General features: G+C 18.4%; 7 protein-coding genes across 7 annotated transcripts; 6 read left to right on the top strand and 1 right to left on the bottom strand.

The window, feature by feature from the left end:
* Nucleotides 1-181: 181 nt before the first annotated feature.
* On the top strand, nt 182-1,164 carry PGSY75_0205200 (hypothetical protein; the record flags this gene model as incomplete). Its single annotated transcript, XM_018783719.1, has 4 exons — nt 182-239; nt 372-554; nt 663-796; nt 949-1,164. The coding sequence occupies 4 exons, from the start codon at nt 182-184 to the stop codon at nt 1,162-1,164; spliced, it is 591 nt and encodes a 196-aa protein (XP_018643709.1).
* Nucleotides 1,165-1,584: 420 nt separating this feature from the next.
* Nucleotides 1,585-3,972, top strand: PGSY75_0205100 (hypothetical protein; the record flags this gene model as incomplete). The annotated part of the gene is made up of 4 exons (XM_018783718.1): nt 1,585-1,801; nt 1,893-1,964; nt 2,147-2,758; nt 2,840-3,972. 4 exons carry the CDS (start codon nt 1,585-1,587, stop codon nt 3,970-3,972), a joined length of 2,034 nt encoding a protein of 677 aa, XP_018643708.1.
* Nucleotides 3,973-4,215: 243 nt separating this feature from the next.
* Nucleotides 4,216-5,547, top strand: PGSY75_0205000 (hypothetical protein; the record flags this gene model as incomplete). The annotated part of the gene is made up of 1 exon (XM_018783717.1): nt 4,216-5,547. The coding sequence occupies one exon, from the start codon at nt 4,216-4,218 to the stop codon at nt 5,545-5,547; it is 1,332 nt and encodes a 443-aa protein (XP_018643707.1).
* Nucleotides 5,548-5,858: 311 nt separating this feature from the next.
* On the bottom strand, nt 5,859-7,033 carry PGSY75_0204900 (putative ubiE/COQ5 methyltransferase; the record flags this gene model as incomplete). The annotated part of the gene is made up of 2 exons (XM_018783716.1): nt 5,859-6,802; nt 6,916-7,033. 2 exons carry the CDS (start codon nt 7,031-7,033, stop codon nt 5,859-5,861), a joined length of 1,062 nt encoding a protein of 353 aa, XP_018643706.1.
* Nucleotides 7,034-7,578: 545 nt separating this feature from the next.
* Nucleotides 7,579-8,835, top strand: PGSY75_0204800 (putative 3'-5' exonuclease; the record flags this gene model as incomplete). Its single annotated transcript, XM_018783715.1, has 1 exon — nt 7,579-8,835. The coding sequence occupies one exon, from the start codon at nt 7,579-7,581 to the stop codon at nt 8,833-8,835; it is 1,257 nt and encodes a 418-aa protein (XP_018643705.1).
* Nucleotides 8,836-10,690: 1,855 nt separating this feature from the next.
* PGSY75_0204700 (hexose transporter) lies at nt 10,691-12,205 on the top strand (the record flags this gene model as incomplete). Its single annotated transcript, XM_018783714.1, has 1 exon — nt 10,691-12,205. The coding sequence occupies one exon, from the start codon at nt 10,691-10,693 to the stop codon at nt 12,203-12,205; it is 1,515 nt and encodes a 504-aa protein (XP_018643704.1).
* Nucleotides 12,206-13,844: 1,639 nt separating this feature from the next.
* Nucleotides 13,845-17,183, top strand: PGSY75_0204600 (hypothetical protein; the record flags this gene model as incomplete). Its single annotated transcript, XM_018783713.1, has 1 exon — nt 13,845-17,183. The coding sequence occupies one exon, from the start codon at nt 13,845-13,847 to the stop codon at nt 17,181-17,183; it is 3,339 nt and encodes a 1,112-aa protein (XP_018643703.1).
* Between the last annotated feature and the right edge of the window lie 986 nt (nt 17,184-18,169).

Here is an 18,169-nt window from a genome sequence, read left to right as displayed (position 1 = left end):
TGTAAGCGAAATAATTCGACCTTTCTTTCAATCATAGAAATATATATTAAGATATACAATATAGTGGGATAAAAATTAAATAGAAATAAAAACATCATAATTTGTGATATAACCCGCAAATATATATATATAAATAAATATATATATATATATATATATTTTTTGTTAATAATAAAATATCATGTTAATTTTTTTTAATGAAGAAAAGGAGGGAAGTCATATGGATCAGAACTTCACAGGTACATGGATTTTATAATAAAACATAAAAACAAAATGTAGAATATAAATATGTACGAATAAATAATAATAATAATAATAATAATAATAAAACAGTTTTATTTGATCAATATGTTTAACAAGTATATAATCAGGAGAAGCAAAAGTAAAATACAAGAATGGCGAAAAATTTATTGGGATGTTTATAAATGGATGTAAAAGGAAAGGTAAATATTTTTATTCAAATAAAAGTATATATGATGGTTTCTTTATGAATGAAAAAAGGTGTGGTTATGGCAAATTAATAAAAAAAGGAAAACAAAAGAGTATATACATAGGTAGGATATAAAAAAAATATTTATAATTATCAATCTAAATAAATTGATATATATATATGTGAATTTTTGTGGTTGTTCATATTTTTTTTTTTTTTTTTAAAAAACAAGGAAATTTTGAAAATGGTAGGAAAAAAGGTATAGGATTTCAAAGATATCAAAATGGTGATTTTTATTATGGAGAATGGGAAAATAACAAAAAAAATGGAAAGGGCATTTATTATTTTTACTCAACAAAAGAATATGTAAAGAAAAAAAAAAAAAAAAAAAAAATATATATATATATATAAGAAAATAATATGTACCTTTATATATATATATATACCCATTTTTGTGTCTTCGTGTATATATATATATATATGTTATTTTTATTTTTATTTTTATATTTTTTGTGTAGTATTGTGGAGAATGGAATAAAGGTAACTTTAACAACGGGTCTTGGGTAATCTCAGAAGATGTAAAATATGTAGGTACTTATTTTAAAAACAAGCCAAAATTTAAAGGAAATTTTTTATTTTCTAACAATTTGAAAATTAATGTTTTTTTTCATCAGTTTGTTAATTTATCGAATATTAACGAAGAAGAAATACAATTAATGTGGAAAAATTTGTAAAAATAAAATGTTCATATATATATATATATATATATATGTGTTTTTTTTTTTTTTTTTTTTTTTTTTTAAATAACAAAATGTGTATATTTATGTCATTTTTTTTTATACATACATGAGATATAAAAATGCATGTGTATGTATTTTCACGTTGCGTCAAAAAAAAAAAAAAAAAGGATAATGAAAAAATATTCCTACATATATAATATTATATATATGTGTATATTTTATTTTTTTGGACTGATAACATATAAACTTTCTACATTGAACAATATTAAAATATTTTGCTTAAATATTATATTTACATGTATATTTATACATAATATCCTTTTACCTTTACCCTATAAATCTACAATTATATATATATATATATATATATATATATATTTATATGTGTGTATATTTATTTATTATTTTTTTTGTATGAGGGGAAATGAATCGTATGACCCTTTGAAAGAGGGATGTTTGTCAAAAATAAATAATGCTCTAGACAAATATACAATGAATACTTTAAATTATAATAATAGTAATAATTTTACATGTGAGGAAAATAATGAGACGTTTAGAGAAAATACTTTGAATATGAATGTTACGTCAGATGAGGATAATGAATTAGAAACATATAGTTCAATAATATTAGGTTAGTAAACATTTTATTTTTTTAACATCCTAAAATTAAATATATATATATATATATATATATTTATTTATTTATATGTTTCATTTGTTAGATAAGATTAATAATTTTAAACCTCAGGACGAAAAAATAATATACGAGGAAAGTAGAAGAGAACCAAATATATGTGAGTAATTAATTGTGAACATATAAATATATGTATATGACAATATGTTCATTCAACATATATATAAATATATATATATATATATATATATATATATTTATTTATTTATTTATTTATTTATTTATTTATATATATATTCATTTATATCCCTTTGTAAAACTTTTTTGTTTCCCACTTGGTAGACGCTAATATGTCGACTCTTTTAAATTTCTTGAGGGAACAAAATAAAATGAATACACTACATATAAAAAACTTTATCATTGAAAATTTTAAAATTACAGAAGAAATAAAACATGATAAAGACATAAATAATTTGATGAGGAGGATAGAACACGAAGAAATTAAAGAACTTATATGGACAAGTGGAAAAAGGTATTTTATGGAAATTAAAAAAATATATTTACTTATGAAAAAATTTAATAAGGAAAGATATTTTATTAATTCTAATAAGGATATTTTAAAAAAGTATAGTTTTAAAAAAAATAAAAACATAAAGAATTTATTACAAGCATCTATCAAAAAAAAAAACATACAAATTCAAAAAATACTTAAACAATATATTATATTGAAAGGATACTATAAGAAAGTTTGTAATAAGTATAAACAAGAAAATGAACTTTTAAAAACTTTCTTTTCTTTTCCTAAAAATCAAAGTTATTATTTAAATCTAAAATATTCTCCTCAATATTGTAGAAGCAATCATATATATTTTTATTCATATAAAAAATGGTTGAGACGCAAAAGGTTGAGGAGGACTTCACATTTTAAGCAGGATAGATATGTTATTCAAAAAGGTCAACTAAATAAATAAATATAAATATATATATATATATATATTACATATCGTTTATGTTTTATTTTTTTTATTTTTACAGAATATTTTACAAACTCCATATTTAGAAAATACACACATCATAAGAAAAGATATAAAGAAATTATATCTGATATATTGAACGATAACAAACTATTAAATCTGAAATTTAAAAAATATGAAGAAAAATATAAAAATAAAAAAAATAAAAGAAATAAAAGAAAGAAAAAAAAGAAAAAAAAGAAAAGCGTGCAAATATCTACTAAAAGAATGAAGGATAAAAAAAATTTGGACATATCTTATAAAAGAAGAAACAAATATATATACACACACTTGTTTTTACCTATGCGACTACAGAAAAAAATAAACAGTTCAAATTGTAAATATTTAAATAAGGGAAGCTACAAAATGCAGGCCAAAAAGGAAAGAAAGGAAAAGAAGTTTATAAAACATGGGGGGATGCATTATGTAGAGAAGGAAGAAGAAAGTATTATAAATAAGGAAGAAGAAAATATTATGAAGAAGAAAGAAGATCATATTATTAATAAGGATGAAGAAATTATTATGAAGAAGAAAGAAGATCATTTTATTAATAAAGATGAAGAAAATATTATGAAGAAGAAAGAAGATCATATTATAAAAATAAAAAATGCGGAAGTAAAAAAGAAAAAAAACACATTAAAAAAAAAAAAAAAAAAAGAAAAAAAAAATTTTTCAAATGATAATATGAAGGAAGTTACTAAGAATGATGATGATACAAATATGATAAAAATAGAAGAAAAAGAAAAATATGATCATAAAGATGAAAAGGAAAATATGAGTATAGGTAATATAGAAGAGTGTAACAAAATGAAGGATGAATATGATAAGAAGGAAAACACTATTTCTGATATAGAAAAAGAAAATATTATCTTGGATCCTAAGGAGGAAAACATTATGCTAGATACAAAAAAAGAGAAGTTAATTTTGAAGGAAAAAAAAAAAAAAAAAAATTTAAGTAGAAAAATAAAAAAAAATAAAATAGAGGATAATAAGGATATTAAAGAAAATGAAAATTTTAATAAAATTTATGATGAGGAAAATATAGAGGAAAAAGAAAAGTGTATCATATTTGAAGAAAAAAAGAAAGAACATAATATAATTGCAGAGACAGACAGTGTGGAAATGGATGAAATGGATAATATAGATGAGCAATAAGTTAAAATGTTATGCTAATATATAAATATATATATATATTAATTTATATATACTTTATTATATATTTACTGTAATGTTATAAAGTATATATATATACATATATATATTAAATCTATAATTGAAGTATAGTAATAGGTTCTTATATTTATAAGGTGAATATAAAAAAAATGTAATATTTAATATATTCATTTATATATATGTGTATATATATATATATTCATATATATGACATAGTTTTTAATAATGGGCCTATATAAAAATAACAATGCTAACTTTTTTTATGGAAAAAAATATAGACAGATTTCAAGAGAACTAGAAAGGATAAATAATATCATTTTAAAATACAATAAAAACATAAAAAAATGTATTAAAAATAAAAAAAAATGCTTAGATGAATTATATATATTAGCGAGTTATGAAAATTTTTTAAAAAAGAAATATGAAACATATCAATGTAAGTTGGAGGGCTATATAAATGAAGAAAAAGACAAGATGAAAATAAATGAAGTAATTAAAGGAAGAAATAAAAAATACTACAATAGTCCTAATAATAATAAAATATTTTCTTATAATGTCAATTTAATAAATGATGATAATCTTTTTAAGAAAAAAAAAAATAAAAAAATAAAAAATAAAATGATAACCTTGATGATAAATAAGGGTAACGACAAAGATAAAAATTTACATAAAAATGAGATGAAAGGTGTTGATCATGTTTTTTTATATAATAATAATAATAATAATAAGAAAAATATTACAAGTATGGTTTCTTCTTTGGGTTATGGATATATAAAAAGGAAGTGTGTAACAAATAAATATATTAAAATCGAACAAGAAAATAATAAGATGGATGAAAATAAAAATAAAAATATACATAGTGTTAAGAACGACGAAATAAGAAAACATTCAACCATACAACCACTCTATCATAGTAATAACAAAGAAAAGATAATTACAAAAAATGTTGTAAAAGATGAAAGTGCAAATATAATCAAAGCATATGATATTAATAAATATGATAATAATATTATAGAATACAAACAAGAACACAGGGAAAAAGAAAAAAATAAAAGTATGGAAAATATGAATATATGTGATATAATATATGAAAAAGAACAATCTCATAACATTTGCAATATATTAGAAGAAAATAAAGAGGAAGAAAAATATAAGCCTCCACCAAACGATGTTATAATAGATTGTGATAATAATAATGTAAAGGGTGAAGAATATGATAATGAAAAAGAAATTAAAAATGTTCCAATTATAAATGATAAGAATATTGAAAAAAATGCGGCAAAAAAGAAAAAAAAACATAAAAAAAAAAATAAAAAAAATAAAAAAAATAAAGAAAAAAATAACGATGATGTATTAAAACATCTGGAAAATAATGTACAAGATTTAGAATTATTGTATGAAGAAAAAATTATAAATGTCAATACTAAAAAAGATGAAGAACTGAATGTAAAAAATAAATATAGCGAAAAAGATATTGTTCATGATATTCTTAGTGAATATTCAAATACATTACAATATACAAGTTTCCTTGATTATATGAAAGATAAGATGGACTAATGAGAAGAAAAAAAAAAAAAAAAAAAAAAAAAAGAGGAAAATAATAAGTTAAACGAATAAATAAATAAATATACATATATATATATATATATATATATGATTATATGTTTTCATTTTTTTTATTTATTATACTTAATTGTTCAACAAAAAAACCAATTAAAAAATATTTATTTGTTCATATGTGTGTTAAAAAGGAATATTACATAGTATAAATAAATATTACATAACAGTGAAATAACTAAATGGATATATGTAAAAATATATACATATATATATATATATTTTTATTTATATAATGGTGGTGTATTATTTTATAGCACCTTGTATGCTGAATGTATGGCGACGATACCCATAGTCATGGTGGTGTAAGTTATATTTTTAAAATTGGCTTGATGAAATAATTGAGCTAATTCATGAGGTGTCAGAAATGTTTGAATACTTTCTGCTAGATATTTATATGCATGCATATCATTTGCTACTACTTTTCCAATTATAGGTATTACATTATTGAGATAGAATTTATAGAAGATATTAAATATATGGCATTGAACCTTACTAAATTCTAAACATAAGAATCTGCCTCCTGGTTTTAAAACACGATGTATTTCTTTTAATGCTTGAGGAATATTAGTAAAATTTCTAATACCAAAAGATAAAGTAATTACATCTATAGAATTGGATTCTATTGATTCTAGATTTTCTGCATTTTGAACTATCCAAGTCAAATTTTTATCATAACCTAATGTAGTTGCTTTTTTTTTACCAACATTTAACATATCATTGTTAACATCACAAACGATGATATTAGGAAGATATTGTTGATAAGAAATATTATCAAAAGGAATCGATTGATTATTTTTTTTTAAAAAAAATTTACTTTTTTCTAGAATACGAAAAGCAATATCACCTGTCCCTCCTGCTAAGTCGAGTATATTATAATTTGGTATATCTGAAAATATATTATACGTATTATTATTACTATTATTATTATTATTCATATTCGTATCAGATTTGTTTTCATTTTTTGATGAATAATCTTTATAATGTTGATATACATGATCTTGTATTTTATAACTATGATATTTTAAAAGTATATCTAATTCTTTTACAAATTGATCTTTCCATATACGATGTAAAAGTAAACTCATCATGTCATTCATAATATCGTATTTATTACATACGTTGCTGAATAGGTTATGGACTAATCTAGATTTTATTTCTTCGCTTACTTTTTCAAATCCAAAATTACAAATTCCTACAAAGGAAATAAATATAAAAATAAATAAATAAATATATATATATATATATATATATTTATATGTTTGTTTGTGGGGGGGTATTATTCATTCATTGATATATATATTTTACTTTCATTCTTATCATAGTGTCCATGCTGAGTACTAAAATGCGAACCCTTACTTATTATGCTTCCCCATACATTTGTCCTCTTAAAATTGTTATAATTAATTATTTTTTTTATGTTCATGTTACTACAAAAATAATCCCCTGTTTAATTTAAAACTATATTATTTAAAAAAAAAAGAAAAAAAAAAAAAAATATATTTTAAGGATATTATTATATTCATTTACGGGTATTTATAAAATGAGGAAAATATTATCCTTTTCACCCATCATATAAAATAAATAAATAAATATATATATATATAAATATATATATATTAGATTATTTTTTATTATTTTTTTTTTTTTTTCATTATTTTTACATGCTTAAAATTTTTACTAAAAAAACATTTTATTTATATATTAGATTATTTTTTTTTTTTTTTTTTTTTTTTTTTTCAAAATAAAAAATATAGAAAAAATAAAAGATAAATATACACATATATATATTTTTATTGATATATTTTTTTTTACATATAACTTATGAAACGTTTTGATGGGGTTCGCGTGGCTCACATGTTCAATACGAAGTTGTTATTATTATTATTTATTTATTTATTTATTTATTTTTTTTCTTTTCCATGTAAGGATATGTAATATGAATATATATTTTGATGGTATTATTTAAGGATGATAAAATATTTTAGGAATAATATAAATATATGTAAAAATATGAGACGAAATATGTCATATGGTTATTACAATATAAATGTAAATGAAAAGATAGAACACTATTTCGATAATATAAATAAGAAAAGAAATATAAAATATATAAATGATTGTAAGAGTTGTAAAGAATGTGTAGATGAGATAAGAAATGGTTATTATAATTTAAAAGATTTAAATATGAAAATGATTGGATTGGATATTGAAGGATATAAAATTGGAAAATATGGAATTGTAAGTATAATACAAATATGTTATGAAGATATCTATATTTTTGATATATATAAATGTGATAATTTATATATGTTTATAAATTATTTAAGAGAGATATTAGAATGTGATGATATAATAAAATTAACACATGATTGTAGAGAAGATTGTTCCATATTATATAATCAATATAATATACATTTAAAAAATATATTAGATACACAAGTAGCATATAATTTATTATTTAAAAAAACAAAAAATTATACAAATACTTATCAAATTAGTTATGATGATTTATTAAAAAAATATTTATTTATAAATAATAATCATAAAATATATTTTCATAAAATGATTACAATGGATAATTATATATATTTAAAAAGACCTATTATGAAAGAATTAATATCATATGCTATTCAAGATGTAATATATTTAAAACCTTTAATCTTATGTATTATAGATCAATTTATTATAAAACAAAGGCAAAAAGATGAAAAGGAAGAGGAAAAAAATGAATATGTTAATAATAAAAAACAAAATAATAAAATAAAAGATAAAGAATTTCATAATACGTCTAATACATTACAAAATATATGTAATATCTCTTCATTTAATAATCATGATCTTTATAATATTAAACAAATAATTCAAGATATTATATATCACAGTAAAAAATATGTGAATTATCAATTTTTAAATTCTCATATAAAAGATGATAACAAATTAAAAAAAGGTATGATCATAGAAGGGATGGTTGTATCATGTAATAATACAAAAATGTATCTAAAATTAAATATGAGAAAAAGGGGTGTTATTTTAAATTATTTACAAAATAAATATGAAATAGGAGATATAATAAAGGCTGTTATTATAAATTTTACTACTAACGATTATATTAATTTAGGACTTTATGATGAAAAACTTCTAACTCTTCATAAGGAAAAATATATTCCTAGTGGGGAGGTTTTACAAAATATTCAAAAAATATTAAAAAAAGAAGAAAAAATATAAAAGAAAAAATATATATATATATATATATATATGTGTGTGCATATATATATATTATATATTGTTTCCTTTTTTTTATTTGATTTATTATTTTATTATTTTCCCTTTTTTTTTTTTTTGTGAAATATTTAATTTAATATATAAAAATATGACAGACAATGGGCCCAACATATATATATATATATATTTCTTTTTCATAACATGCATTTTGTTTTTTTCGTTTCATCATGTAATATAACTCATAAGCAAAAAAAAAAAATAAAATACAATGAAAATACATTATACAAATATCTTTAATACTTATCATCTTTTGTTGTAAACAAATGTGTTCTCTTAATATATGAAGCAACACATTTAAATAAGTACATATAATTATATTAGCAATTATTTAAAAATATTAAAAAATATATGAAATATATTAATGTCAACATATATATAAAAAGTCATTCATATAGATTATTAAAAAAGAAAAAAAAAAAAAAACACAATATTTATGTATATTTTAATGCATACGAATAAAATATATAATAAATAATACAAGACTACATAAAAAAGAAACTATGAAAAAAAAAAAAATTAAGAAGGAACATATATTATATATTATTAGTACATAATATGCGAACATATTAACCTCATAAAAAACAACGCCAAGTTTTTTTTTTTTTTTTTTTCATTCATGAATAAGGATAATTATAAAATATATTATTTTTCAACAAGAAAGGATATATATATAAATATATATATATATATAATATACAATGGAATAAAAAAAAAAAAAAAAAAAAAAAAAATTAGGATTCAATGATATACATATTGTTTTATATGTACGTGTTTGCCAAACATATACTTTTTCTTTGATTAAAATTTATTTCTTTTGGCCTATTAAAAAAATGTAAGGAAAAAATTCAGTAGAATTATAATATATATATATATATAAAATATGATATTAATTTATAATAATATATATATATATATATTTATATTTATATAATATTACATATATTAGTTTTAATAATTATTTTTGGATAAATAAAGAATTATTTTACAAAAAGATTGAAAAAGATATTTTTTTGGAAATCGGAAAAAATAATAATAATATAATAATAATAATATAATAATAATATAATAATAATAGTAATAATAAAATAAATAAAAATGTACACTATTCCTATAGAACATTTTATATGACAAAAGTGAAATTTTTTATTATAAAATTATATTATATATATATATATGTAATACATATAATAGTATATTTTATTATTAATATTTTTACATAACAAAAAAAAATATATGCATATAAATATTATATATAATAAATAATATATTAATTTTTTTTTTTTTTTTTTATTAAATTATATTCATATAATATATATTATATATATAATATATATATGTATAATATATAACATATTACTATTATTTTTTTTTTTTTAATTTAAATATTATATTTATTTATAATATATATTTATCACATATATATATATATATATATATATATATATATTTTTTTTTTTTTTTTTTTTATTTTGTTTTATTATATAATTTTTATTATTTTTTTTTCCTATATATATATAAATATATATATAATGAGGAATTGGAAATTTTTTCATTTTTAATTATAAAATTTAGGAAATTAAATTTATTATAAAAAAAAAAAAAAAAAAATAATAATAATAATAAAATAAAGAATATATATATATATAATATATTTATATATATATATAATATATATATATATATATATAATATATATATATATATATAATATATATATATATATATAATATATATTTATTCATTTACATATTTCTTATTACGTTTGATTTGTTTGTGGTTTCTCTTTATATTTTTAACGATGACGAAAAGTTCGAAAGATATATGTAGTGAGATTGAAGGCAAGAAGAATGGAAATAGTGGATTTTTCAGTACATCCTTTAAATATGTATTATCAGCATGTATAGCATCATTTATATTTGGTTATCAAGTGAGTGTATTAAATACTATAAAGAATTTTATAGTAGTAGAATTTGAATGGTGTAAAGGAGAAGCTGATCGATTAAATTGTAGTAATAATACAATTCAGAGTTCATTTTTATTAGCATCAGTATTTATAGGTGCAGTATTAGGATGTGGATTTTCAGGTTATTTAGTACAATTTGGAAGAAGATTATCATTATTAATAATATATAATTTTTTCTTTTTAGTAAGTATTTTAACATCTATTACTCATCATTTCCATACTATATTATTTGCTCGTTTATTAAGTGGTTTTGGTATAGGATTAATAACAGTAAGTGTACCTATGTATATATCAGAAATGACACATAAAGATAAGAAAGGTGCATATGGTGTCATGCATCAATTATTTATTACCTTTGGTATTTTTGTAGCTGTTATGTTAGGTTTAGCCATGGGTGAAGGACCTAAAGCTACTACGACAGATCCAATATCTTCCTTCGCTAAAGTTTGGTGGAGACTTATGTTTTTATTTCCATCTGTTATATCTTTAATAGGTATTTTTGCTTTAGTTGTTTTTTTTAAAGAGGAAACACCTTATTTTCTTTTTGAAAAAGGAAGAATCGAAGAATCTAAAAATATTTTGAAAAAAATTTATGAAACAGATAATGTAGATGAACCATTAAATGCTATAAAAGAAGCTGTCGAACAAAATGAATCCGCAAAGAAAAATTCGTTATCTTTATTATCAGCATTAAAAATACCATCATATAGATATGTTATTATTTTAGGATGCTTGTTATCAGGTTTACAACAATTTACAGGTATAAATGTTTTAGTATCTAATTCAAATGAATTATATAAAGAATTTTTAGATAGTCATTTAATTACAATATTAAGTGTTGTAATGACAGCAGTGAATTTTCTAATGACATTCCCAGCTATATATATAGTAGAAAAATTAGGAAGAAAAACTTTATTATTATGGGGTTGTGTAGGAGTATTATTTGCTTATTTACCTACAGCTATAGCAAATGAAATAAATAAAAATTCTCCATTTGTCAAAACACTCTCCATTGTTGCAACATTTATTATGATAATTTCATTTGCTGTTTCTTATGGACCAGTTCTTTGGATTTATTTACATGAAATGTTTCCATCAGAAATAAAAGATAGTGCAGCAAGTTTGGCATCCTTAGTTAATTGGGTTTGTGCAATTATTGTTGTCTTCCCATCAGATATTATTATCAAAAAGTCCCCATCCATACTTTTCATCTCTTTCTCAGTCATGTCAATTTTAACCTTCTTGTTTATTTTTTTCTTTATCAAAGAAACCAAAGGAGGTGAAATCGGAACAAGTCCATACATAACTATGGAGGAGAGACAAAAGCATATGACCAAGTCGGTTGTATGATATATAAAAATATAAAATATAAAATATATTATATGTTATATAAAATATATTATATGTTATATAAAATATATTATATGTTATATAAAATATATTATATCTTTTATATTATATATTTTATATATTTATTTGAAACATTATACAATCCACATTGATTCCTTTATTTAAAATAATAAGTACACAATGTATAAATAAAAGATGATAAATATGAATGAACTGTATTTATTTTATTTTTTTTTTTTATTATTTATTAATTATTAAGAATTATATTCATTATTATTATAAGTTATTTATTTTATTTTTTTTTTTTTTTATGGTATACACAAAAATATATATATATATATATATATATATATGTATGTATGTATATTTTATATATATACCCATAGGATTAATAAGTTCCATATACTTATAATCATTTATAAATACATAAATATATATATATATATATATATATATATATATATATTTATATTTATATTTATATTTATATTTATATATCTTTGCATATATAACATTTGAAAAAAAGTATATATATTTTACTTTTTATATGAATATATAACCAATGAATTTTTTTTTTTTGCCTTTTTTTTTTTTTTTTGAATATATATAAGTAAATAAATATATTATACATAAATAATATATACATATATTTATTATGCTACTATTTCCACTTTATATATATATATATATGTATATACGCTTTTATTTTTTTATAATATAATAAACGTTTAATTTGGATATACCTATATATATATATATATATCCATATTTATATATATTTACATATATTTATTATTCTCCTTTTTAATTTATGTTTACATTAGATATATAATTAATTCAAACAAAATTAACAATTTAAAAAAAAAATAAAATAAGATAAAATAAAATAAAAAAAAAATATGATACTTATTTAAAAACAAAAAGTTAATACATAATATACAAGTTATAATATATATTTTGTAACGGTTTTCTTGTGTGACCTTATCAATTATGAGTTTGTAAAAAGATACAAAAATAAAAAAAAAGGAAGTAATGATAACTTAAAATTTAATATATGGTAGAAAAGGATGATATATAATATATATTTATATTTATATTTATATTTTTCTTGTGTTGTTTCCATATTTTTATATTATATATAATAAATTGATATTATGTATGAGAAATAAAGAAACACATTTTTATTTCATATATTGTAGAAGAGGTCATTTTTTTTTTTTTTTTTTTTTGTAGAAATTATGATATGATTAAAAGGAGGTTGTTATATATTTGGAAAAAATATATATATTATATAACATATAAAATATAAAAGAAAACATATTAAACATATATATATATATATATATATATATATAATATATTTTATTATTTATTATTTTTTTTTTTTTTTTTGTATGTATTAATCAAATGTATATTTAAATATAAGTTTTACTTATATTAATATTTTTTATTTTACCCAAAGTACATTTTGAAGTTTTCCATTTAAAAGGAATTCATTTTTAGGAGTAATATGTATAATCATACAAATGTTATAATAATATTATTGTAAATAAGAATATATATATAAATGAATAATTATATATATATATATAATATTTTTATTTTTTTGACAGTTTTGTCCATCTTTCTTTATAATGATATGCCCAAACACACAATTTATATTTGGCTAGTTTTCGTGTTTCTGTTTTTGGAGCTAGCCAAATGTGGGATTCCAGGTTTACACAAATGGGTTATAAGTAATTTCCCTAGTTGTGTAAAAATTGTGGATAGGAATAAATTAGTTGATTGGCATTGCATAGAAAAATTAAAAAAAAAAAAAGAAAAATATAAAAAAAATCATGATAATAAAGATGGTGATAATAATTATGGTGATAATAAAGATGGTGACAATAAAGATGGTGACAATAAAGATGGTGACAATAAAGATGGTGATAATAAATATGGTGATAATAATTATGGTGACAATATGAATAATACATATAATAAATATAATATACGTGATGATAAAGATAAATCGTTTTGTAAGGAAGAAAAAATATTTGAAGTGGATAATTTATTGTTTGATCTTAATCAATTACTTCATAAAGCTAATGTGAAATTTATTAATTATGATAATTATTTTTTAAAACTCACAAGATTAATTAAAAATGTTTTAAAAAAATTCGAGCCCAAGAAAAATGTGGTATTTGCTATTGATGGTATTTGTCCATTTTCTAAATTAAAACTACAAATTAAAAGAAGAGCCAAAAGTAAATTAAAAAATAAAGAAAATCATCTTGTGAATGATATAACATGTGGTAGTATATTTATTAATAAAATCTCAAAGTTTCTTGTAAATTTTTTAAAGCATTTATTATCGTTTGAAAAATATGAAAATGTGAGGTTTTTTATTTCAACTGATCAGGAAGTAGGAGAAGGAGAACTGAAGCTTATGAATTGGATAGTCAATTATGTAAGCAATGAAAAAAAAAATAAAAATATACAAATAAAGACAGATAAACAGATAAGAGAAGATACAAAAATAGGAAATGTGATAGAAATTAAAAAGGATAATATTATGAAACATGCTGATTCGAAACAGGAAACGTTTAATGAGATAAAAAATGATAATTTTAAATATGAAGGAAATAAAAAATTTATGTCAAATAATAAAATGAATAATTCAACTAATTATGAAACATTAAATGTGGAAGAAGAATCTTTTGTTATAGTTGGTGCAGATGCGGATTTATTATTACAATGTTTGTCTTTAAAAAATGTTCATAATATATTTATATACACATATCAAATGTTTGATGTAGAAATAAATGACAATAATATGAAGAAGGAAAATTATCTTATAGAAAATAAAGTGATGAAGGATGATCATAGTTTTAATGGAGATAGAAATGAAGTATGTAAAATGGATATGAATTATATAAAATATGAGGATGATATTACTTGTGATAATATAAAAAATATTACATATGAAAATAATGAAAATAATAATATAAATATAAATATAAATAATAATAATAATAATAATAATAATGTTTGTCGAATGGGTGATGAAAAACATATTGAAAAAATCCCATTAAAGACACAACCCATTGATGGGCATAATGTTAAAAAGAAAAAGATTAAAGTTTTATACAACTTAAAAACATTTATTAATTTATTTTTAAAGAAATATCCTAATTGGTTTCATAAAATTAAAGCAGATTTATTAATTCTGTTCATATTAAAAGGTAATGATTATCTTCCAAAAATTAAAGAAGGAAATTTTGGTATCTTCTTTGAAGCATATTTTAAAATGTTAGAGAATAAAAAGAACATGATTAATTGTAAAGAAAGAGAATATATATATAATAATAATAATAATAGTAATACTTATGAAGGTTTATTAAATAGTAATACTTACAAAATAAATAAAAAAGAATTTTTATTATTCCTAAATGAAATACAAAAAATTGTAAACTTTACAAATATATATAATAATAATAATAATAATAATAATATACATTATTATGACTCTAATAGTAAATCTTTTATACAATATGATAATAAATTTTATATGAAGCAATATAATACATATTCACCTTTATTGTTATTAAATGAATTAACTAGTAAAAAAATATTAGATAAAGATACATTTACAATAAATGCTAGTAAGAATGAAAATGATATGTTTGAATGTAATTTAATTTATTTTAAAAATAATAAAAAATATATTTATTCATCCCAATCCAAAAAAAAAAAAAATGCCATGCATTTATCATCTTATGATTTTTTAAATGAACATTTCCCACATCTTATGAAATATATAGATAAGGACTACTTTGAAAAAAATATTAAACAATCTGATAACAATATAGAAATTTTAAATAATAACGAATGTAATATAAACAAAATAGAACATATTCAAAATGTTGAAAATAATAATAATAGTAAGTGTCATGATGTGAATAATTTAAAAAAGAAAAAAAACTTAAAATGTTATGATGAAAATTATAATAATATAGATATGGAGAATTATATAAAGAATTTTTATTTACAACATTGTCAAGATGAAAAAATATATAAAGAAGAAATGGATATTGTTGAAAATTATATAGAGGGGATTCATTGGCTAGTTGAAATGTATAATAAAACATATTGCATAAATTTTAATTTTTTTTATAAGTATATGATAAGTCCATCTTTATTAAGTTTATATTATTATTTATCAACAAATAGAGAGGATACTTATAATAATATAAAAAGTATGGATCATTATAATAATTATAAAAATAAATATATGGATATTATTCAAAAAATAAATTTAAATATATTCAAAAGTAATCTGGAGTATTATGATTTTATTAACTTTTGTGTAGATAAATATAACAATTTAAAAATGAATATAAAAAAAATGAGTACATGTGGAAATAAGGATACTTCATATAATGATGAAGAAAAAATAGAACATACTGACGATATGAAATATGAAAAAAGATTTAGTTATTTTAAAAATATATATAATATTTTATTTTCTAATAATTTAATTATTATAAAAGATAGTATAAAAAAATTAAATGATGTTTTAAAAAGTCAAGTATATAATAAAAGAATAATTAATTATTATTGGAATGTATATACAAAAAAGAGATTAAAAAAATTTTATAAAATCATTTTTTTCAAAGCAGGAAAGATGTTTGTATCCAAATTTTCTTTATTCAATTTAAATTTTGAACAATTAAAAAAGAAACAAGACAATCAAAATTATTCAAATGATACAAATTATGAACAACGTCATCAAAAGTTACAACAAAATGAAGAAGATAATCCATATAATAAAATGGTCATTCGAAATAATTTCTTACATTCTATATTTAATAATAATAAATCTATTAAAACAAATAGAAAATTTACAACTAATTCGTTTACACCATCAGATGATAAAAGTAAGGTTATCAAAGGATGTTTTAAGAGGAAATCGATTAGATGGAAATATCAATAAAATTAAAGCAAATTATATTTTTCGCTTTATTTGACAGACAAAATGAAGTTAACCACATAAAAATAAATATATATAAATAAATATATATATATATATATATATATATATATAACAAGTTTGTGTTTTATTTTATTTATTTATTTTTTTTTTTTTGTTAATTTAAATTTTTTCTTTGTATATCTCCTTTAAATGATTTATATCATTTATATGATGATTTTCCACTTGGCCCTTTTTTTTTTTTTTTTTTCCCTAAAATATTTTATTCATTATTAAAAAAAAACATATATATATATTATATATAGATTATTATATTTTTTTTTTCTTTTTTTGATGTCATTAAATAAAAAATATAACAATAAGTTGCAAATATTTATGTAACACTTACATAAATATAATAATTAATATATTTCTTCATTCCATATATATATATATATATATATATATATATATTATATATATTTTTATTTTTTCACATGTGATACATAAATTTTTCTTTTTAACCTTTTAAATACCGACCATAAAAAAATATTATATATAAGGTAACAACCTCTTTTCCTCTCTTCTATAAAATAATTATTTGTTCCCATGGAGAAAAAAAAAAAAAAAAAAAAAAAAAAAAGAATGCATGACATTATGATGTGGAAAAATAATTAATGTATTCATTATGAACAAGATGAAAAAAAGATTATAGATTTATTTAGTGTTAAGTATATTTTCTTTTTTTTTATTTTTATAATTTTTTTTTTTTTGTTTATCGTCAAGTTAATTTTAAATAAATAAAAAAAAAAAAAAAAAAAAAAAAAAAAAGAGAAAAAATAGCGAAATTAATATATAATATAAACATTAATTTGTTGTATTTCTTTTATTTTTATTATATATATATATATATATATATTTTTTTTTTTTTTTTTTTTTTTTTTTTTTTTTTTTTTTTTTTTTTTTTTTTAAAAAATCTAATAAAAAAATGTAATAGATATAATAATAGT

Source organism: Plasmodium gaboni, chromosome 2, assembly GCF_001602025.1.
Source record: "Plasmodium gaboni strain SY75 chromosome 2, whole genome shotgun sequence".
Taxonomy (NCBI): Eukaryota; Apicomplexa; class Aconoidasida; order Haemosporida; family Plasmodiidae; genus Plasmodium; species Plasmodium gaboni.
This window is presented reverse-complemented; position numbering and strand designations above follow the sequence as displayed.